At 35.1% G+C, this 23991-nt stretch overlaps 1 protein-coding gene across 5 annotated transcripts in view; it reads left to right on the top strand.

Annotated features, from left to right (window-relative positions):
- The window catches only part of OSBPL2 (oxysterol binding protein like 2), a 111541-nt gene that overhangs the window by 53705 nt on the left and 33845 nt on the right, over positions 1–23991 (top strand). For 4 of the 5 annotated variants that reach the window (XM_072633358.1, XM_072633361.1, XM_072633359.1 and 1 more), the window contains 3 exons: positions 5344–5419; positions 9793–9927; positions 19534–19631. In XM_072633358.1, the coding sequence (XP_072489459.1) occupies positions 5344–5419; positions 9793–9927; positions 19534–19631 (309 nt within the window). The remainder of the gene's footprint in view (positions 1–5343; positions 5420–9792; positions 9928–19533; positions 19632–23991) is intronic. The other variant, XM_072633362.1, reaches the window with a different exon arrangement.

The raw sequence follows: 23991 nt of genomic DNA, 5'->3' as shown, positions 1-23991 counted from the left end.
TACAAACACACCTTTTAGCCTTACCTGACATCTAGCCTAACTGGTCTACTCTGTTCTTATCTTGTCTTCTCTTATTATCTTCTCTTTATCTGTACATTCATCAGTCAATCAGCATTTTTTAAGCCTACTGTATGCCAGCCATTGTGCTAAGTGCTGAGGGTACAAAAAAAGTCAAAAGATAATCCCTGCTCTCTAGGAGAAGATACGTAACAAATATATAATTAAGAAAGAGAAGTCACTGGAATTAAGAGAGGGTTGGGGAAGGCTTCCAGTAGAAGATGGGATTTTAGTTGAGATGTAAAGGAAGTCAGGGAAGTTAGTAGTCAGAATTAAAGAGGGAGAACATTCTGGGCCTGTGGGACAGCCAGAGAAAATACCTGGAGTTGAGAGATAGTGGATTGTTCCTGGAACAGCTGGGAGGCCAACGTCATTGAATCAAAGAGTACATCTTATGGAGTAAGGTGTAAGAAGACTTGTAAGGTAAGAGGGGGCTAGGTTATTAAGCACTTTTTTTTTAGTATTTTATTTTTCCCCAATTATATGTAAAAATAATTTTTAACATTCATTTTAAAATTTTTGAGTTCCAATTCTCTCTCTTCCTCCTTCCCCATCCCCCTCATTTAGAAGGCAAGCAATTTGTCATAGGTTATACATGTATAATCATGCAAAACATATTTCCATATTAGTCTTGTTGTGAAGGAAAACATAGACAAAAAACCCTCAAAAAAAAATAAAATAAAAAAGTATGCTTCCATCTCTATTTAGATGCCATCAGATTTTTTTCTGGGGATGGATAGCATTTTTCATCATAAGTCCTTCAGAATTGTCTTGGATCATTGTATTACTGAGAAAAACTAAGTCATTCACAGCTGATCATTTTATAATATTGCTATTACCTTGTATACAGTACATGTCACTTTGTATCAGTTCGTGTAAGTCTTCCTAGGTTTTTCTGAGAGCCTCCTGCTCATCATTTCTTACAGCACAACATTCCATCACAATCACATACCACAGTTTGTTCAGCCATTCCTCAGTTGATGGGTATCCCATCATTTTCCAATTCTTTGCCATCAGAAGAGAGATGCTATAAATATTTTTATACACATAGGTCATTTTTGTTTTTTATCTCTTTTGAGAACAGACTTAGTAGTGGTATTGCTAAGTCAAAGAGTATGCATAGTTTTTATAGCCCTTTGGGCATGGTTCCAAAATGCTCTACAGAATGACTGAATCAGTTCACAACTCCACCAACAGTTTGTGAATGTCTCATTTTTCCCATATCCCCTCCAACATTTGTCATTTTCCTTTTCTGTCCTTTTAGCCAATCTAATAGGTAGGAGAAAGTAAACCTCCGAATTGTTTTAATTTGCATTTCTCTAATCAGTAGTGATTTAGACCATTTTTTTCATATGGCTGTAGATTACTTCATCTGAAAACTCTTCTTGTCTTTTGATCATTTATCGGTTGAGGAATGACACTTATTTTTATAAATTTGTCTCAGTTTTCTATATGTTTGAGAAAAGAGGTCTTTATCAGACACACTTTTTCATAGTTACAGTTGCTCATTATATTTCCCTCCATCCTATTTCCCCTTATTTTCCCCCCTTTGCCTTCTCAAAAGTGTTTTGTTACTGATTAACTCTAACCCCCAATCTACCCTCCCTTCTATCACCCCCCCATTCCCTCCTTGAGGCAATTTTGATGACAGTAAGGAGGTTCACTCCCTTGCTCTCACCTCCCCCATCTTCCTTGTACTTTAAAAGCTTTTCCTTCCCTCTCTTATGTGAGATAATTTGTCCCATTCTACCTTTCCCTTTCTCCCAGTACATTCGTCTCTCACCCCCTAATTTTATTTTTTTTAGATATCATCCTTTCATAAACAACTCACACCTGTGCCCTCTGTCTATCTATACTCCTTTTAACTGTCCTAATAATGAGAACATTCTTATGAGTTACTAGTATCATCTTCCTGTGTAGCAATGTAAGTAGTTTAACATTATGAAGTCCCTTATGATTTCTATTTCCTTTTTATCCTTCCCTTGAGTCTTGTATTTGAAAGTCAAATTTTTATTCAGCTCTGGTCTTTTCATCAAGAATGCTTTCTATTTTATTGACTATCCATTTTTTCCCCTGATGAATTATACTCAGTTTTGCTGGGTGGGTGATTCTTGATTGAAATACTAGCTCCTTTGCCTTCTGGAATATCATATTCCAAGCTCTCTGATGCTTTAATGTAGAAGCTGCTAAATCTTATTTTATCCTGACTATGACTCACACTTCTTGAATTGTTTCTTTCTGACTGCTTGGAATATTTTTGCCTTGATCTAGTTCTGCAACTTGGCTATAATATTCCTGGCAATTTTCATTTTGGAGGTGATCAGTGGATTCTTCCAATTTCTGTTTTACCCTCTAGTTCTAAAATATCAGGACAGTTTTCCTTTGACAATTTCCTGGAAGATGATGTCTAGGCTCTTTTTTTGGATCATGGCTTTTAGGTAGTCCAATAATTTTAAAATTATCTCTCCTGGATCCATTTTTTGGGTCAGTTATTTTTCCAGTGAGATATTTCACATTTTCTATTTTTTCATTCTGTTAATTTTGTCTTATTGTTTCTTTATCTCATAAAGTCCTTAGCTTCTATTTGCTCAATTTTAATTTTTAAGGAATTATTTCCTTCAGTGAGTTTTTGTACTTCCTTTTCCATTTGCCAATTCTGCTTTTCAAGGCATTTTTCTCCTCATTGCTTTTTTTGTACCTCTTTTACTATTTGGTCTAGTCTGTTTCTTAAGGTGTTATTTTCTTTGGTATTTTTTGTGTCTCCTTTATCAAGCTGTTGATTTCTTTTTTCATGATTTTCTTGCATCACTCTCATTTCTTTTCCCAATTTTTCCTCTACCTCACTTACTTGATTTTCAGAATCCTTTTTGAGCCCTTCTGTGGCTTGAGACCAATTCAGATTTTTTACAGGCTTTGGATGCAGAAACTTTGACTTTGCTATCTTCTTCTGGGTATGTTTTTTTGTTCTTCCTTGTCACCATAATAACTGTGTATGGTCAGAATTTTTTTTATGTTTGGTCATTTTTCCAGTCTATTCCTTAACTTTTTACTCATTGTTAAAATGGGGCTCTGCTTTCAGCACTGTCCCATGTTTCAGGATTTTTGTGCAACCGTTTTCAGAGATACTTCTAGGGACCTATAAGTTTTCAGTTCTTCCAAGGTGATAGGATCTAAGGAAATGTATTTACTCCTCTCCTGGCTTGTGCTTTGGTCTATGAATGACCACACTCTTTTCTGTCCTGCAACTGTGATGAGGGTCCCCACTGTACTATGGCCTGCAAATTCTGGTTCTGCTGCTGTTCTTCCTTGCCCTGTGACTGCCCCCCAAGACTGTGACCCACATCTGAGTATGGGCAAAGCAATAGAGTCCTCTCCCCAAGGCCAACAAAGAGACCCCTGTTGCTCAACCCCCTTAACATTTGTGCTGTGGGCTGAGAGCTCCAGAAGCAACTGCTGTTGCTGCAGATTTAGTGGATCCCAAAGCCTATTCCTGGTTTGCTGAGGGCCAGGTCTGTGTTGGTATAGACTGCATTATACTGTGTTCCAATCTCAGAATGGTGTAACAGACCTTTTTTGCCAACCTTCTAAATTGTATTTGAGTGGAAAATTATTCAACCCTGTCCTTTTGTGGGTTCTGCCGCTCTAGGAATTGTTTTATGGAATTATTTAAAGGTATTCAGAGGGCTTTTGGGGACAACTCAGGCAAGTCACTGTCTTTTCTCTGCCAAGTCACTGTCTTTTCTCTGCCATCTTGTCTCCTGCTCTTTATGAAGGATTTTGAATGCTGAACAGAGTATTTTGTATTTGATCTTTGAGGTAAGAAGGAGCCACTGAAGTTTATTTAATAGAGATGGGGTGGAATGACATGATTGGACCTGCACTGTAAGAAAATCACTTTTGTGGTGGAATGTGGGATAGATTGAAATGAGGAGAGACTTGAAATAGGCAGACCCACCAACAGGCTATTGCAATAGTTGAAACTTGAGGTGATAAGTGTTTGCATTAGAGTGGTGGCAGTGTTGAGAGAATGGAGCAGATTTGAGAGATGTTGCAAAAGTGAAATCGCCTTTCTTGACAACAGCTTTGGATATAGGAAGTGAGAGAGTGAGGAATCCAGGATGACTCCTGGGTTGTGAGCCTGAGGGACTGGAAAGATATTGGAGCCCTCTACAGTAATAGGGAAGGTAGAGAATAGGGAAGCCCAGTTTGAGTACCTGTAGGATACCTATTTGTGTGATCTGAAGGAGGATCCAACTTGAAATACTCTACGTACTTAGTTCTGCCTATTGAAATCCTAGGTTTCCTACTTACTATGAGCTTGACCTTGGGCAAGTTACTTAACCTCTCTGAGCCTCAGTTTCCTCACTTGTAAAATGAGAAGATTTGAGTAAGATATCTATGGTTCTTTTCTAGCTCTAAATCTGTTTTTTTGTATTTAAGTCTTAGTGCAAGTGCCGCCTCCTTGAGACCTTTCTTGAGGCTTTCTGTAATGGCCTTTAATAAATTGACAGTTTTACTCCCATACTTTTCCTAGAATGTTTTGCCTAGATCTCCCCCTTTATCTTTCTTCTATTTTACCTTGGATTATACTTATTTGTGTATGTGTCATATTTCCCTTAGAAGTTATCAACCCCTTGATGTCAGGGACTACATCTATTTTTATCTTTGTGACTTTAACACCACTTTTAGTGTAGTACCCTTTAATGTGGTAGGTGCTTAATTACTGTTTGTTGAATTAAATTCAACAATGTTCTTGTACTGTATTGTGTACTGCCAAGTGATATGTTGTTTCCAGGGTAGATTCTTTAAGTTCATTTTAAACACAGAATTTAAATAAATTGAATGCCCAAACTGCTTTCAACCTAAAAAAATCAGAAAAAGGAAAGTCTAGTAGTATGGGTTATAGATGATTCCCCAAACCTAATCACGTCAACAAGTGCTTCTTTGTTTCTCTGTTGAATGTATGTATTTGTTGTCTTCTGTTGCTCCACTAATTTTGCTCCACTAATACCATTACTGGATAATTGAAATTGTTGTATTACTCTAGAGTAATAATAAATATTTTTAAATATAAAATTAATATAATAACTTATAGAAATCTTTTCCCTTTGAGCAGTTAATTAGAAGTTGAACCTCTTTCTCAAAATTGAATGAATAGAAAATTACAGAAATTAGATATGAAAATCTAAAGAAAAGTTGTCATGTCATAGAAAATAGCCTTTAGTAAATCTATTTTATTAGCAAATGCTTATTATTAATATTGCTGCAACCTTGTTTTCTTTGAAGGACATCATTGCCTGCCCCAATGTTTACTAGAAGTGATTTCAGTGTGTGGAGTATATTAAAAAAATGCATTGGCTTGGTAAGTTTGAATTGCCTTATTTTGAAACATGAAGGTTAAAAACCTTTTTATTTTCAACTCTTATGAATTTAACAGCCTTATCATAACTTGAAAGAAAATGTGTGTGTGTATACATATATATATGTATACACACACACACCCACCCACCCACACACACACACATATACACATACACATCTCTCTCTCTCTCTCTCTCTATTTGTCTGTGTATCTGTCTCTCTATCTAATGTCCCAAAAGCCTTAGTTCAGTTTTAAACTTTTAAAACTTAAATCTGTACTAAGACTTTTTGGACAGCCTGTATGTTTATATACGTACTTACATATATGCACACACATAATACACATATATGCATACACATATTTATGCACATACATATAAAATATATTGTATATACAATAAAGGCATGTGTATACTTATATATGCAAATAAGATCAAGAAGAAATTATAAAAAGGCAAAAATTAGAAGTTCTGAATGGGGTAGGAGTAGGGGGACAGATGGGCAAGAGGAGAAGAGTAATAACTGAGAAAGATCAGTAAAAACTTCTTTAAGAAATAATGCTTAAAGCTGAGTCTTGAAGAGAGCTAGAGATTCCAAGAGGAAGAGCATCCTAGCTATAGACAGCTAGCCTTGGAAAAGGCTCAGAGATATAGTTGGCTTGAACAAAAAGAGTATGACAATGAGATAAGTCTGGAAAGATAGGTTGGAAACATTGTGAAAGACTTTAAATGCCCATGTATCCAGCTAGCCTTTTGTCAAATTTGTCATTTTCTATCTTCACAACATATTTGCACTCAACAAAATTGACTCATCACATTTCTCCTGGACTACTACATTAACCTTCTAATTGGTCTCCTGCCTTAGGTCTTTCTGGATTCCAATCCAGTTTCTATTTAGCTACCAAAGTGATTTTCCAAAAGTATAGATCTTCCCATGTCACTCCCCTACTCAATAAACTGCATTGGCTTTTATTACTTCCAGCATCAAACATAAATTGCTTTGTTTGGCATTTAAAGCTTTTCATAACTTGGCCCCTTCCTAACTTTCCATTGTTCTTACACTTTATTCCCCTCAACTCTAGGATCCTGTTATATTGGTCTATTTCCTTTTTCTTGCACATTAACACTGCATCTCCTTTGCACTAGCTTCTCTCTATGCATAGCATACTTTCCTTCCTCACTTCAGCTTCTTAGTTTCCTTGGCCTCCTTCAAGCCTCAGCTCAAATCCAGGCCTTTCTTGCTCTTCCCAGCTGCTAGTGCCTTTCATCTCTGAAATCTGTTCTCTTTATTTTATACATGTAGTCATGTACATGTTGTGTCACGCATTGGAATGTGAGTTCTTTGAGGAGAGGGACGATTTTTACCTTTCTTAGTGTTACCATAATTTAGCACAGTGCTTAACACATTAGTGAAGCCTTTAATTAGAATTTCAGCTATGCAAATTGAAAAAAGAGTTGGATCCAAGAGATATGGAGGTAGAATCGACAGAAGTTGGCAACTTATTGGATAAGAGTAGTAAGAGAGAGTGAAGAGCCAATTTTGGAGGTTATCAGACTGGCTGATTGGTAAGGATGACAGTACTCTAGATGGAAAAAGGGAAATTAGGAAGATAGGGATGAGTTTTGAGAAGTAATAAGTTTTGTTTTAGACATGTGGCATTTGAGATGTTTATGGAACATACAGGTGGAGATGTTCAGAAGAGGGCTGTAGGGGTTGGATTGGACCTCGAGAGATGAGGACTTCATGTGTAGATTCATCATCTGCATAACTATGATAATTGAATACATGGAAATTGATGAGACAATCTAGAGACAAAAGAAGGCGGCCAAGGACATAGCCCTTGGGTATACCCACACAGAGGCTATGGGACATGAATGATGATCCAGCAAAGGAGTGATCAGGCAAGTTTAAGAGAACAGGAGAAAGCAATGTCCTGAAAACCCAAGGTGGAGACAATTTCTAGGAGAAAAGTGTGATCATCAGTGTCAAATACTGCAGAGAAGTCACAAAGGAAGAGGAGTGATCAAAAACAATTTAGAGATCATTAGGTAGTTTTCAGTAAACCGGAAAACATAAGTTACTTAGAAATATGATACCTATTTGATAAAAACTGTTCAGAAAACTGGAAAAAAAAAAGTCTGGCAGAAATTAGGTGTAGAGCAATACCTTATGCTATATTCCACATTACATTTTAAATGGGTGCATAACATACATATTAAAGATTATAATATTAAAAAAAGTTAGAAGATAAGCAGATCACATAACCTTTTACAGCTATGTATAGATGTGTTCTTAACCAAGGAATAAAGACCAGTATAAAAAATAAAATGGATAACTTTGATAACATGAAAATGAAAAGGTTCTATACAGGCAAAATTTATATACTTAAGAAGGAAAGCAGTTGAGTGGGAGAGCATCTTTGTATCAAATTTCTCTGATAAGGGCTTGATATCCAAGATATAGAAGTAATTAATAGATATAAATGCTTGCACATATATGCATATGCACATGTATGTGTGGTTATACACATATACATGTATATATGTGCGTGTGCATCATAAAGACATTCCACAATATAAATAGTCAAAGGATATAAATAATTCTTGAAAGAAAAGAATCGCAAACTATTAACAACTACATGAAAGAATACTCCAGTAACCAATAATAGAAATACAAATCGAAAAAACCCTGAAGTTTCATTGGCAAAGATAACAAAAGATAGTAGTAGTTCGTATTGAAGGGTTGTGAGAACGTGAGTACACCAGAGCACTATTGGTCAAGCTATGAATTAATATACCCATTTTGGAAAATAATTGAGAATTGCACAAAGTGATGAAAATTTTCATAACCTTTGACCCATTGCTAGGTTTATGCTCCAGGGAGGCCGTTGATAAAAAGAAAGTCCTCATTTACACCAGATATTTATAGTAGCATTTTGTAATAACAAAGAGTTGGAAACAGAATAGATATCCATTGATTGAGGAATGGGTATTCAAATTTGGTACATGAATGTAATGTAATATTACATTGCATTGTAAGAAATGAGTATGAAAATGGTGAGTACACAGAAGTGTGAAAAGATCCACATGAACTGATGCAGAGTGAACCAAGTAAACTATATATACTGGAATCACAACAATGTGCATGGAAAGAAAAGCCACATACACCCCAAAATCAAAATTGATATTTGCAAAGTTGTGTAGAACAGTCATGGCTCAAAAGAAGTGATTTGACATGATGCCTTCACTCCATTCCTTTTGCACAGTTGGGAGGTCTACAGTTGTGGCACCTTGGTGCATATTTTCAGACCTTTTAGATGTATCGATCAGTTATGCTGACTTTTTTCCCTCTTTTTCTTTTCTTTTTCTTTAAAAATGCTATTTATTATATTGAGTGGCTCTCTGGAAGGGAGTTGGGAATAGAGATAGATACCATGGGAAACTTTGGTGATGTAAAAAATAGAAAAAAATATCAATAAAAACTTCTTTTTAAAAACATTTGAAGTCTTAGAGACAGCAGCTTCAGTTGACTAATAGGGTTGAAAGTCAGATTGCCAAGGGGTTAAGAAGTGATTGAAATTTGAAATAGAGGCAACAAGTGTAGACAGCTTTTTAAAATTCAAGCCTTCATTACATCTGGACTGGGTTATTGCATTAATATTCTACTTGGTCTCCGTATGTCCAGCCTTTTTCCTTTCTAATCTGTCCTCTAGTTATGTTCTATCATATTCATGTAACTATCATGTCACTCCCTAACTCAAGAAGCTTCAGTTGTTTTCCCTTGTCTCTATAATAAAATGCAAAAGCCTCTGGTTGTCATTTCAAGCCTTTCATAATCTGGCTACAAAATTTTTTCAGATTGATTAAATATAACCTCATCTCATGCACTCTATATTATAAGCAAATGGCCCATATGCTGTTTCCTATACATGACATTCTGTCTCCTATCTCTTTGCACAAACTGCTCTCCATCCTCACCCCTACCTCTTGAAACCTTTAGTTTTGTTGAGGACTCAGCTTGTCACCTAATAGAGACCTTTTTCTGTTCCCTCACTCTCAATTGTTAGAATTTTCGTCTTAAATTACTTTGTATTTATTTTGTCCATATTTATCTGTGTGTATGTTATTACTGCTCAGTAGAATGTAAGCTTCTTGAGGAAAATGACTTGTTTTTGCCATTGTTTTTCCATCTCCTAGCACTGTCCCTAGTATATAATAGGTTCTTAATATTTGTTGAATTTAATTTCTCAGAGTTTAGCAGTGAAATGGAAGAGTAATGGAATTATAACTTAAGGGGATGGCAGAGTTAAGTGAAAGGCTTTTTTCTAAGGCACCAGCACCAGAAAGGTGGTAATTTATTATTTTCTCAATATAGGAATTATCAAAAATCACAATGCCTATTGTCTTCAATGAGCCATTGAGTTTCCTCCAGCGAATTACTGAATACATGGAACATATATACCTCATTCATAAAGCTTCTTTTCAAACACAGCCCTTGGAAAGAATGAAGGTAAGCAACCTCAATCTGTTTTTGCCATTAACCCTTTTAATTGTTAAAATACTGGGCTTTGTTATATGTAGAAATTTTCGTTTTTAATGAAGGCAGTGTAGTCATTACAATTCTTAACCATGGTCAGGGCAAGAATCCAGGAATTTCCTTGTTGCGATATTATAAATAAAGGAAAGAGTAGGTTACTAACTCTTGGGATTTAGATGCAGTCCTATCAAGAGTCAAGAGAATGGGAATTAGATCAAATAAAGTAATATATTTGAAAATGCTTTGTAAATTGTAGAGTACTATACAAATGTAAGACATTTTTATTATTATTTTTACACTTTGAAATCTGTGATTTCATGTGGGTACTCTTTGGATATAGATACCTTTCTCTGTTTTATTTTTTGACTATGTCGATTTCCAAATTTCCCTCAGGACCATGATATATTGAAATGTATTTCTGATATAATGATTTATTTTTCAGAAGCATAGTCACCTTTATGGAGAGAGATCAAATAATAGTTCTTGATAATTTTTTGGAGGGAGAAATAGTTGCATGATGAGGTGACAATTCTCTTGGAAGTGTTGTCATTTTTAAAAAGTTTTATTTTTTTCAATCAGCAAAAATCCACCCTTACTTCCCCACCTACCCCCTTCCCTTCTCCAATTTGAGAACAAAAGAAAAACAAAACCAATGTTACAAACATGAATAGTCACGCAAAACAAATTTCCATACTAGCCATGTCTAAAAAAAAGCCTTATGTGTTCTTAGTCCTTCATTTCTCTCAGAAGGTAGATAGTATATTTCAGCTTTAGTCCTTTAGAATCATGTTAGTCAGTACGCTGATCAAAGATCTTAATTCTTTCAAAGTTGTTTGGTTTTGCCGAATTATTGTCATTGTTTTAATTATTCTTCTTATTCTGTTCACTTCATTCTGCATTAGTTCATACAAGTCCTCCCAGATTTCTCTGAAACCACTGCTTTCTCATTTCTTACTGTACAGCAGTATTCTATCACATTTACATCTGTTCCTCAATTTATGAGCATCCTCTCAGATTTCCATTCTTTGCCACCTTACAGAGAACTGTAAATATTTTTGTATATCCTCAGTTGGTTTTGCTTAGGACAAATCTTAAATCTACTCTCCCTCTACTTTCCCTTCCCTCCTACTCCTTTCCCTTCCATTACCCTTTTGAGTAAAATATATTTCTCTACAAGCTGTGTGTATATATATCCTTTCTTCCTTTGGCTAGTTCAGATGATAGGTTCAAATGTCAGGTGCTTCCCCCATCCCTTCCTCCTTGTTTATATAGATGTTTACTTATATACCCTGATTATGTTTGATAACTTTACCTAACATTCCTGTGGAACTCCCAGTATATTCTGCTTCTTCTTTCTCTTCATCCTCTAAAGATCATCAAGAGATAAAAACATCACTGCCAAACTGTGTTTAATTAGACTATGTCTATGACCCTTGATGATCACAGGGTTCAGAAGGGATGCATGTATCAGCTCCTTATATTTGAATGTAAGCAGTTTACCTTTGTGTAGTATCTAATCATCCATTGTTTGTTTATTTTAATTTTTTTACATTTCTCTTAACTCCTGTGTTTGTACTTCAGAGTTTCTTTGCAGGTCTAGTTTTTTCATCAGGGATGCTTGAGAGTCTTATATTTCATTTAGGATCCATTTTTTCCCCCTGTAGCATTATACTCAGTTTTCTGGGTAAGTTATTCTTGACTGTAAGCTTATATCTTTTGCCTTCTGGAATACTGTATTCCAAGATCCCCTCTCCTATTTAGTTGTTCTTCAGTCATTCAGTCATGTCCAACTCTTCATGACCCCATGGACCATCGCACACCAGTACTGTCCATGGGTTTTTCTTGGCAAAGACACTGAAGTGGTTTGCCATTTTCTTCTCTAGTGTATCTTTTATGGAGGTAGCTAGTAAAGCATGTGTGATCCTGACTCTGGTTCATTGATACTTGAATTCTTTTCTTGCTTTTTGTAGTTTTCTTTGACCTAGAAACTCTGAATTCTGGCCATGATATTCCTGGGAGTTTTGTGTTTTTTTAATTTATTTAACTTTTCAACATTCATTTCCACAAAATTTTGGGTTCCAAATTTTCTCCCCATTTCTCCCCTCCTCCCACCCCAAAATGCCAAGCATTCTAATTGCCCCTATCACCAATCTGCCTTCTCTTCTAACATCCCTCCCTTCCCTTGTCCCCATCTTCTCTTTTGTCCTGTAGGGCCAGATAACTTTCTATACCCCGTTACCTGTATTTCTTATTTCCTAGTTGTATGCAAGAACAGTACTCAACAGTTGTTCCTAAAACTTTGAGTTCCAACTTCTCTTCTTCTCTCCCTCCCCACCCATTCCCTTTGGGAAGGCAAGCAATTCAATATAGGCAATATCTGTGTAGTTTTGCAAATGATTTCCATAATAGTAGTGTTGTGTAAGACTAACTATATTTCCCTCCATCCTATCCTGCCTCCCATGGCTTCTATTCTCTCTTTTGATCCTGTCCCTTCTCTGGGAGTTTTTATTTGGAGGTTTCTTTTAGGAGGTGACTGATGGATTCTTTTTCTACTTTGCCTTTTGGTTACAAGAGATATGGGCAGTTTTCTTTTAAAATTTCTTGAAATATTGTATCTTGGATTTTTTTTTTTTTGGCCATTCAGATGGTCAAATAATTCTTAATTTTTTTCTCCTGATCTTTTTTGTCAGTTACTTGTTGTTACTATGAAATACCTCACGTTTTCTTCTATATTGTTTCAGTCTTTTGAATTTGTTTTAATGTTTCTTATTGTCTCATGGAGACAGTGGCTTCAATTCCATTCTTATTTTCAGGGAGTTTGTTTCTTGGGCGAGGTTTGTATGTCTTACTCCAAGCTATTGATTCCCTTTCCAATTCTTTCTTCCATAGTTTTAATTTGTTTTACAATTTTTTCCTTTCATGTACTCTCATTTATAAAGACATTTTTAAGTCTTTAAAAAAAAAAAACAACCACTATAGGGAGTAAGGCAGGTACTATCCAAAACTCTCCAAAATTCACCTCTAAACAACTATAAAATAATGCCTTAAAACAAATTACGGAGTGACAGAATCAACAAAATGATGGGGTGAAATAATTTTGCAATCCAGTTGTCTAAGACAACTTAGAAGGTTAGTAAGAAAGGTCTGTCTCGCTCAGGGATCATAGTCTAGTGTAGGTGGCATTTGGACAAGCCAACAGTAGACTGTACCCCAGCAAGTCAGCAGACAGTCTTCATGCCCCCAGGACAGCAGGCAAATGGAGGCTCAAGCCCTGGCACATTAGTCAGTGGCAAGGTCCTCTTGATCCTGCCACAAGAAGCTTGGGATAGTGCCCCCATCACTCTAGGAGCAGAGTCCAGTTTTAACATAAAGTTAAAAGTCACAGAATAGGCAGACAAACAAAGAAAGAACTTGACCATAGAAACTTACTATGGTGACAGGAATGATCAAAACACAAATTCAGAAGAGGACAACAATGTCAAAATGCTTACATGCAAAGCCTCAAAGAAAAATGTGAATTAGTCTCAGGCCCCAAAAGAACTCCTGGAAGAGCTCAAAAAGGATTTTACAAATGGAAGAAGGGAGATAGAGGAAAAATTGGGAAAAGAAATGAGAGTGATGCAAGAGAATCATGGAAGAAGGTAAGGGAAGCAAAAAAAATGGAAAAAGATATATAAAAATTCCGTGAAGAAAACAATTCTTTAAAACATAGAATTGGTCACTTAGAAAAGGAGATACAAAAGCTCACTGGAGAAAATCATTCCTTAAAAATCAGAATTAGGCAAGTGGAAGCTAATGACTCCGTGAGATATCAAGAAATATTAAACAAAATCAAAAAAATTAAAAAATGGAAAATATGAAATATCTCATTAGAAAAACAACTGCCCTAGAGATTATATTCAGGAGAGATGACTTAAGAATTATTGGACCACTTGAAAGCCATAATTTAAAAAAGAGCCTGGACATCATGTTTCAAGGAATTATCAAGGAAACCTGCCTTGATATCTTAGAACCAGAGGGTAAAATAGAAATTGAAAGAATCCAGTGATCACCTTCCGAAAGAGATCCCCAGATGAAAACTCCCAGGAATATTATAGCCAAATTCCAGAACTTTTGGGTCAAGGAGAAAATATGGCTAACAGCCAGAAAGAAGCAATTCCAATATCATGGTGCCACAGTCAGAATTACACAGAATTTGCAGCTTCTACTGTATAGGATCAGAAGGCTTGGAATGTGATTTTCTGAAAGGCAAACAGGTTTTCCAACCTGTTTACAACTTTGTTTATAATCAAGAATCACCTACCCAGAAAAACTGAGTATAATCCTTAATTCTTCAGGGGAAAGAATTACTATTCAATGAAACAGAAGACTTTCAAGCATTCCTGATGAAAAGATTAGAACTGAATAGAAAATTTGCCTTTCAAATATAGTACTGAAGGGATGCATATAAAAGTAAACAGGAAAGAGAAAATGAGGGATTCAATAGGGTTAAACTATTTACAGCCCTACATGGGAAGACATTACTTATAACTATTATGAACCATATCACTGTTAAGGCAGTTAGAATGAGTATACGTAGACAGAGGGTGTGAGTATAAGTTGACTTTAATGGGATGATATTCACAGAAACCACAAAATTATGGAGTGTGGAAAAAGAATTGCAATGGGAGAAGAGGGAAGAAAGAGGTAGGATGGAGTAAATTATCTCATATGAAGAGGCACAAAAGACCTATTACAGTATAGGTAAAGATGGAGAGGATGTGGTGGACAACACTTGAACCTTATTCCCAACGTAATTGACTCAAAGAGGGAATAACATACACATTCAATTTTATTTTACCCTATAGGGAGGTAAGAGGGGAGGGGAATAAGAGAAGATGGGGTACAGATAGAAGGGAAATTGAATTGGGGGAGGTGGTGGTCAGAAGCAAAACACTGGTGAGAACAGGGTTGAGGGAGAGAAAGAAACAAGGGGAAAACAAGATGAAGGGAAACAATAATCATGACTGTGAATGTGAATGGAATAAACTCACTCATAAAATGCAAGTGGATAATGCAATAAAAATTACATTCAACAAAGGGCTATGGAAAGATAGATTAAAATTAATTGGAAACTAAATAATCTAATCCTAAAGAATGAGTAGATCAAAGAACAACTCATAGAAACAATCAATAATTTTATTAACGAGAATGATAACAATGAAACAAATATAGCAAAATTTATGGGATGCAGTGAAAGCAATATTTAGGGAAAAACATATATCTAAATGTTTGCATCAGTAAAACAGAGAAGGAGCAGATCATTGAATTGGACATGCAGCTAAAAAAAAAACTAGAAAAAGAACAAATGAAAAATCCGTAATTAAACACCAAATTGGAGATCCTGAAAATGAAAGGAGAGATTAACAAAGCCAAACATTAAACTAATAAATAAAGCTAGCTGCTGGTTTTATGAAAAAAAAACCAAACAGTTGATTAATTTTATTTAAAAAAAGAAAACCAGGTTACCCATATAAAAAAGGAACAGGTGAATTTACTGCCAATAAAGAGGAAATTAAAGCAAAAAGAGGCTATTTTGCCCAATTATATGCCAATAATTCTGATAATCTAAGTGAAATGGATGAATACTTACAAAAATATAAATTGCCTAGGTGAACAGAAGAGGAAGTAGACTACTTAAATAACCCCATCTTAGAAAAAGAAATTGAACAAACCGTCATTGAACTCCCTAAGAAAAAATCCTATGGCTAGATTGATTTACAAGCGAATTCTACCAAACCTTTCAAGAACAATTAATTCTAATACTATATAAACTCCTTAGAAAAATAAAGAATCAAATTCTTTTTATGACACAAATATGGTGCTCATTTCTAAACTAGGAAGAGCAAAAACAGAGAAGGAAAAATTACACTGATTTCCTTAATAAATATTGATGCGAAAATTTTAAATAAAATACTATCAAGGAGATTGTAGCAATATACCACAGAGATCATACACAGTGACTAGTGAGATTTATACCAGGAATGCCGGACTGGTTTGATAGTAAGAAAAGTAACTGTATAATTGACTATATTAATAACAAAACCAACAGAAACCCTACGATTATCTCCATAGATTCAGAAAAACCTTTTAACAAAATACAACACCCATTCCTATTAAAAACAATAGAGAGAATAAGAATAAATGGAACTTTCCTTAAAATGAGTATTATCTAAAACCAACAGTAAGCATTTTCCGCAATGGGGATAAACTAGAAGTCTTCCCAGTAAGATCAGGGATGCTCATTATCACCACTATTATTCAGTATTTTACTAGAAATGTGAGCTACAGCAGTAAGTGAAGGAATTAGACCAGACAATGAGGAAATAAAATTATCACATTTTGCAGATGATATGATAGTATACTTAGAGAATCCTAGAGAATCCACTAAAGAACTAGTTGAAATAATCAACAACTTTAGCAAAGTTGCAGGACATAAACTAAACCTACGTAAATCACCAGCATTTCTATATATTGCCAACAAAGTCCAGCAGTAAGAAAGAGAAATTCCTTTTAAAATAACTATAGACAACATAACTTTGAGAACCTATCTGCTGAGACAAACCCAGGAACTATATGACCTCAATTACAAACCACTTTTTATATAAATAAAGGCAGATTAGAATTACAATTAGAAAAATATCGGTTGGGTAGTCTGAGCCCATATAATGAAAATGATAATTCTACCTAAATTAATATCTATTAAGTGCCCTACCAGTCAAACTGCCAAAAAATTATAGAGCTAGAAAAAAATAATAAAATTCATCTACAAGAACAAAAGATTTAGAATATGAAGAGAATTATTGAAAAAAAAAATGTGAAGGAAGGTAGCCTAGCTGTACCAGACCTTAGACTGTATTATAAAGTGGTGAATGTCAAAACAGTCTGATACTGGCTAAGAAACAGAGTGGTGGATCAGTGGGATTGATTAGGTACACAATATGCAGTATTAAATGACCACAGTAATCTAGTGTTTGAGAAACCCAAAGACCCAAGCTTTTAGGACAGTAACTCTGACAAAAACTGTTGGGAAAACTGGAAACCAGTATAGCTAAAAGTAGGTATAGACTTGAATTTTACACCATATACCAAAATAAGGTAAAAATAACTGCATGATTTAGACATAAAGGGTATACATACCAGAAACAAATCTGTTACATCTATGGAGAAGGGAAAAATTTATGACCAAATGAGATAGGACAGATAAAATGGATAATTTTGATTATATTAAATTAAAAAGGTTTCGCACAGACAAAACTAGTTGCAGTCAAGATAAGAAGAAAAGCAGAAAGCTGGGAAATAATTTTTACATCGTTTCTCTGATGAAGCCTTCATTTCTCAAATATATAGAGAATTGAGTCAAATTTGTAAGAATAAAATCATTCCTCAATTGATAAATGTTCAAAGGATATGGACAGGCATGTTGTATGTGAAAAATCTAAGTATCTATAGTCGTGAAAAAAATGTTCTGTATCACTGTTGATTAAGGAAAAGCAAATTAAAATAACTCTGAGGTGCCATCTCATACCTATCAGATTGGCTAATAAGACAGAAAAGGAAAATAGTTTATGTTGGAAGGGTTGTGGGAAAATTGGCATACTAAAACAGTATTGGAGTTGTAAACTGATCCAGCCATTCTGGAAAACAATTTGGAACTATGCCCAATGAATGGGCCATAAAACTGCATACCCTTTAATTCAGCAATACCAATACTAGGTCTTTATCCCAAAGACAATCAAAACGGGGGGAAATATTTATAGCAGCTCTTTTTGTGGTTACAAAGAATTGGAAATTTAGGGGATGTCCATCAATTGGGGAATGGTTGAACAAGTTGTGGTATATGATTATATTGGAATACTGTTTGTACTATAAGAAATGATAGGCAGGATGATCTCAGAAAAACCTGGAAAGACATGAACTGATGCAAAGTGAAGTGAGCCGAAGCAGAAGAACATTGTATACAGTAGCAGCAATGTTATATAATTATCAACTGTGACTTAACTATTCTCAGCAATGAAATGATTCAAGACAATTCCAAAGGACTCGTGATGAAAAATGCTATCCACCTACAGAGAAAGAACTGATCAAGCCTGAATGCAAATTGAAGCATATTATTTTTCATTTTTTTCATGGTTTTTTTCTGTTTTCTTTTACAACATGACTAATATGGAAATATGTTTTGCATGATTGAACAAGTATAATCTGTATCAAATTTCTTACTCTCTTGGGGAGAGGGGAGGAAAAGGAAAGAGAGAAGGAGAGAAAGTGGAACTCAAATTAAAAAAAAAGAATGTTTTTACATGTAACTGGGAGAAAATGAAATATTCAAACAATTTTTTAAAATAAGTCTTAAAATCTTTATATTTTTTAGGAACTCATTGAATTTGTGCCTAAATTATGTTTTTCTGTGAGACTTTGCTTATAGATGTTTCAGTCATTCTCTTTTATTTTGGGGTTTTGAGTGTCTCCATCACCACAAGGGTTTTTAACGATGAGTTGTTTTTTTTTTTTTTTGTGGTTGCTCATTCTTCTTACCTCCTGACTTCAGACTTAATATAATGACTGGGTTTTGCCACACTTACAGAGGGAATGTCTAATCTGGTCCTATTGCTGCTTTCTTGGCATATTGAGTGTTACATTCCAGATCTCTAGAATCGACTGAGAACCTGCAGACTTTCAGTGCTCTCAAAGAGGTCTGATCCAAAGCAGTTTAAACATTGCCCCCGGATCTGAGCTCTTTAAGTTCCTGGTCTGCGTTTGGGTTTGAGCAAGAGGACACTGCTACTAGACTCCACCCTTGTCAACCAAGTGGAAAGTTCTGCTGGTTCAGAGTGACAGAGAATTGTCTCTCTTTTGGCCTGGAATTTCTGTCCTTCCTCTGCACCCTTCAAATTGGGCTAGATGTTAGAACTGAGACCCTTCACTACTTTTGGGATATGAGCCACTCTTCTATGCTTGCTTCTGAACTTCCTCCTTTCTCAGTACACTGCCCAGGGTCTTCCTAATCAGGAATGGCACCCCAGGGCACAGATCTCTTTCTTGGTCCACACTTGATTTGTGATCCCAAACTGGGAAGTAGCACCAAAACTGCCAATTGTCACCTGTTTCTGCATTCTGCCCCAGTGTAGGTCTGGGACTTCTTGCCTTAGTACATAGCCTCTCTGTGGGGTTCTGGAGTACCACTTAGGTGGCATGCCCCTGGCTAAATCTTGTCCTCAATGTCTGCAGACCCATGTGTCTGCCTCCCTATGCTGACTCAGGCTGGATAAATAACTAACTGACTTTTTCTAGATTTTATCAGATGCATTTTCTAGATCTGTTTGAAGGAGTGCTTTTTTTTTTAAAATTAGGAAAAGAGAAAAAAGCTTATTTTATTGCTTCCTTCTTCTAGTAGTGTTATAGTCTAAAAAAATTTTAAATAGAAAACTGAGAAATCACACTTAGGAGGAAAGAATGCAATTAATTATACAATTGTTCCCCAGTACTATATGTATTACATATTAGAAAATAGTCTCATTTAATATTGTGGGTTACTTACAGGCTGTAGCTGCTTTTGCAGTTTCGGCTGTGGCTTCTCAGTGGGAGAGGACTGGTAAACCGTTTAATCCTCTACTGGGGGAAACATACGAATTAATCAGGTAAGAACAAAAGAACAAATAAATGGTACACATCATTGATATCTCATGGTTGAAATTCCTTTAGCAAATGAAAATCTTTATTTCCAACATCAGTTTTTCTTCTCTTAGAATAAATAATTTGAATTAGTTGTTATTCAGAAGATCTCATTAAACATTTTGAATTCTAGAGAAGTTATCTCATAAATGTGGAATATTGTTAGTAAAACATTAAAACCTTAGTAATTCAGAATAAAAGAAAAGATGATATTATGGGACTTACTAAAATGAAATCTTTATTGTAGGGTATTTTAAAAGAAATGTTGCTTTATCATGTATCAAGAACTGTGTACATTATAAGCCAAGATATAAATGGGTACTACTATGTAAAATGAGATTAGTTCATTTTTATACCACCCACAGTGCTTTCTTCCAATATTCATTTAATGAATTTTGTGGAAAAGAAAGAAGAGTTTAGGATAGGCCTGCATGACATGATAATACATTATAAATATAAAATCCTTAGTTTTGCCACTTATTTTAACTTTCAACCTAATAATAGTCATCTCTTGTGCTGTTATTACTTTCAATTTTGAAGTAGTGATATGAAAATGAGGTTTTTTTAATAGAATGCTAAACCTCTTGGCTAACTTGAATGCTGAAGAAATAGTCAGTAACTGAGTGCCAGTATTTCTATTGTCTGCTAAGTGCTATCTATACAGGACTATTTTTTAAAAAATACAAGATGTTATTCTTGCCCTCAAAAAAATTATGAATAAGAAGAGTCAGAGCTAATATTTATTAAATTACCAAGATTCTTCTGGTGCTGTCTTTGTCACTGATGAGCTTTGTGATCTTTCATAAGCCCTTGAACTCATCTTGACCTTAATCTCCTCATCTATAAAATAAGGTGATATAATTATAATGTCCAAGACCCTTCCAGGTCTAAAAGTTTAGACAGCAATGCTAAATTGTGTGTTAACTGCAGGTGCTGTATTGCTAATGTTCTTTACTCTTTGTGACTCCATGGGGATTTTCTTGATAGAGATCCTAGAGTAGCTTGCCATTTCCTTCTCCAATTCATTTTACAAATGAAGAAACTAATGCGAACAGGCTTAAGTGACTTGCCCAGAGTTACACAGCTAGTCAGTGTCTGAGTTCAGATTTGAACTCAGGGCTTCCTTACTCCAGGTCCAGCACTCTCTCCACTGGGCCACCTAGGTGCCCATGCTATACAAATTCAGAAAAGGACCAGTCCTACTGTTGGCCACTACACAGGAGTTCCATTGTCAGAGAAGGTGGGAGAAACATTATAAGAAAATGATCGTAGAATCATAGGTTTGGAGCAAGAAGGGTTCTTAGAATTCACTGAGTCCAGCCCCCTTATTTTTCAGATGAGGCCTTTGAGTTCTCAAGAATTTAAGTGACTTGTCTAAGGTCATACAGGGGAAAAGTGTCTGAGAAAGAATTTTCACCTAGCACTTCCTGACTCCAAGTCCAGACTTTTATCTTCTAAACTGTGTTATTTCTCATAAGGCATCAAGGAAGAAATGAGTGTGGCTTTTGCAGAAAACACTGTGACCTGTCTTCCTAGAGCCGATAGCACATGTTATAGAGTAGTAGCAATAAAATGAATATTTTTAATTAATTGAAATATTGGTTATTGGGAGATTAATGGGAAAATCCTTTTAAAACCGCTTTAAATATTCTAATAATAATAGCTCACATTTATGTAGCACTTTAAGGATTTCAAAGTGCTTTACATTCATTATCTAATTCTAATTTGATTCTCATAATAACACTATGAGGGAGATACTATTCTTAAAGATAACGAAAATTGAAGCTTTGTGACAATAAGTGACTTGCTCCAGGTAGCATACCTACTAAATGTCTAAGGTAGAATTTGAACCCAGGCCTTCCTGACTGCAAGATTAACATTTTATTCACTACACTATGCTACCCTCTCATTATGATATTGAAAACAATATTAGAATATATTCAAGCACTGGGGATATAAGTAAATTAAAATACGTCAATCAGCTTTCTGAAATAGTACAAAACTTAAAATAGTGGAACTGTATTCAAGGCTCAGCTCCAACACTTAACAACTATGTGACCTTTGACTATCTCTCAAATCTCCCATGTCCTTCAGTTTCCTTTCTCATAAAATGGGGATAATAATATAACACCTACTTCACAGGGTTGTTTTGAGTAAAATATCATGTAAATCTTATATAATATAATAATAATAAGCTACTCTGTGAATATGAATAATGTTATCATTTCTACTACAATTTTTATTATTTTGGCATGGTAGGTAGAGGGCAGCCCGGTAGCCAGACTTCTCTGAGGTGAAGTCCCTCTTCTGAAACGGACTGGCTGTGTGACCATAGATATGTCATTTAACATCTTAGTGCATCTAAGACTCTTAAGTTTTAGGTGAAATGCTGATCTGCATTAGGAGTTTCCCACACAAGTAAAAGTACACATTCAGAACAAAATAGTCTTTAAAAATAATTCTTTAGTGATTGAGAGTGCTATAGTGCCAAAGGGTCATTATTCTGAGCATCAATTCTTAATAGAACAGGACTATACTATATACATTATAGGAGATTGTGTTGACTCTGGGAAGTAGAGGGAGACAAAAAAGAAAGAAAAGATCCTTGACGTCACTTTGTTTTCTTGTCATTTCTTCTAGAAGTGAAGTATAACATTTCTGGTTAATTGAAATTTTAAATTGGGGAGAGGGTAGATGAACTGTTTTTGGTAACATAAATGTGCTCATTTTGTCCACATAAATCAGTGCTATCATGTATGAAGGCAGTAACAAGTGTCTTATTTTCCAATTCTCCTCTGCTTTCTGACCAAGTCTTTAATTTCTCTGCAGCCCTAGATGGTCCAGCTAACAGCCTTTCTATGTGTACAGCTAGTGTTTGAATACTATCTTGATTTTTCATTTGATTTAGATGCTTGCTGGCACAGAAGAGCTGAGCAGCTGCTCTTGAAATCTCATTACCTTTCGAGAGAGCTTGAGTAGTTAACAGGAATACATTGTACATGCTCCAGTGCTTCATTTCATTATGGATAGTGGAATTCAGCATGTGATCACAATCATATTTTGTTAGATCTGGGAAAAGATCTTAGAAATCCACCAGACTTATTTTACAGATGAGGAAACTAAGGCACAGAGAAAGGTGTGTGTTTATACTTTAGTACTCATGACACTTATTTTCTGAGTATTCCTTTTGACTCTAGCTAGACTCTCTTTCTTTTGACTTATGTTTATATTTTAGATATAAATTGATGCCATTCATTAAATTTTTTATTAACATTTTTGGTCACTAAAAGGCAGAATACAACGAGTACATTTAATTTACTGCATAATGGAAAGTTCTAGAGAATAGGTCTTTTTAAAGGGATGAAATAGTCCCCGAAACTAGAAATGTTTAATAAACCACGACACCTAATGGTGTCTAACTTCATGAACTTATTTCATTAAACTAAATTTCACAGACTGATAAAATTACTGTTCTATTTTGGAAAAAAAATCACATCCGATAAGTCATGATTTGATTTTTAGTTTATACTTTTGTCAAAGAATGCTTTTCCACTTTATTTTACATGTAAGACCTTGAACAATTTTTCTAATATGAAGGTAACATAAATAAGCTAAGCCATTTACTAATTCCTTTTTTCCTCTACAAGTTCCTCTTTTATAGCTAAAAATATGCTTTCTTTTTTTGGCTTGTGAGCCTTCATTTTGTAAATTACATCCTTTGGTAGGCAGGTTTTTAAAATCTTATGTTTAAACTCTCCTTCCTCTCCACAAAATACTTCTGGTTAATGACTGGAAATTCTAATTCTGGGTAAGTTAGTAATTATGTGGTTTAGCTTTTTAATGACTGCAACTGTGGGTGTATGAACAGTACCTGAACAATTATCAACTGACGTTCTTATTGAGAGAAGATTTTAAAAATCATGTCCCTGGCCAGAAATATATTGAACTATAAGAAATACCATGAGAAGATCTTTAGGAATGTTATAAGAATTCCTGAAGAAATGCTGTTCCAGGAAAGTCTTTTTAAAAAATAAAATGATTGATTTCTTGGGCAGTAATGGGGACTTTGGCATGGAGTGTCTTTGAGTCTTTAAATTTAATGTTATAACATCTTAGTACACCTGCAACTGTTGAGGTTTAGGTGAATTGCTGATCTGCATTGGGAGTTCCCTGGCATTGTTGTGCCAGAGATAGTGCAGGAACTTCCTATACCGATATCTAATTCACTGGTTCTGATTTGTTCTTCTGCATCTTTATCCTAAGCTACTTCTTAGTATATACTCTTAATTATTCTAACATAATACCAAATACCAATCCTATGAAATA

This window comes from Notamacropus eugenii, chromosome 1 (genome assembly GCF_028372415.1).
Source record: "Notamacropus eugenii isolate mMacEug1 chromosome 1, mMacEug1.pri_v2, whole genome shotgun sequence".
NCBI classification, from domain to species: domain Eukaryota; kingdom Metazoa; phylum Chordata; class Mammalia; order Diprotodontia; family Macropodidae; genus Notamacropus; species Notamacropus eugenii.
The sequence above is the reverse complement of the archived record's forward strand: the minus strand, read 5'-3'. Positions and strand labels throughout refer to the sequence as shown.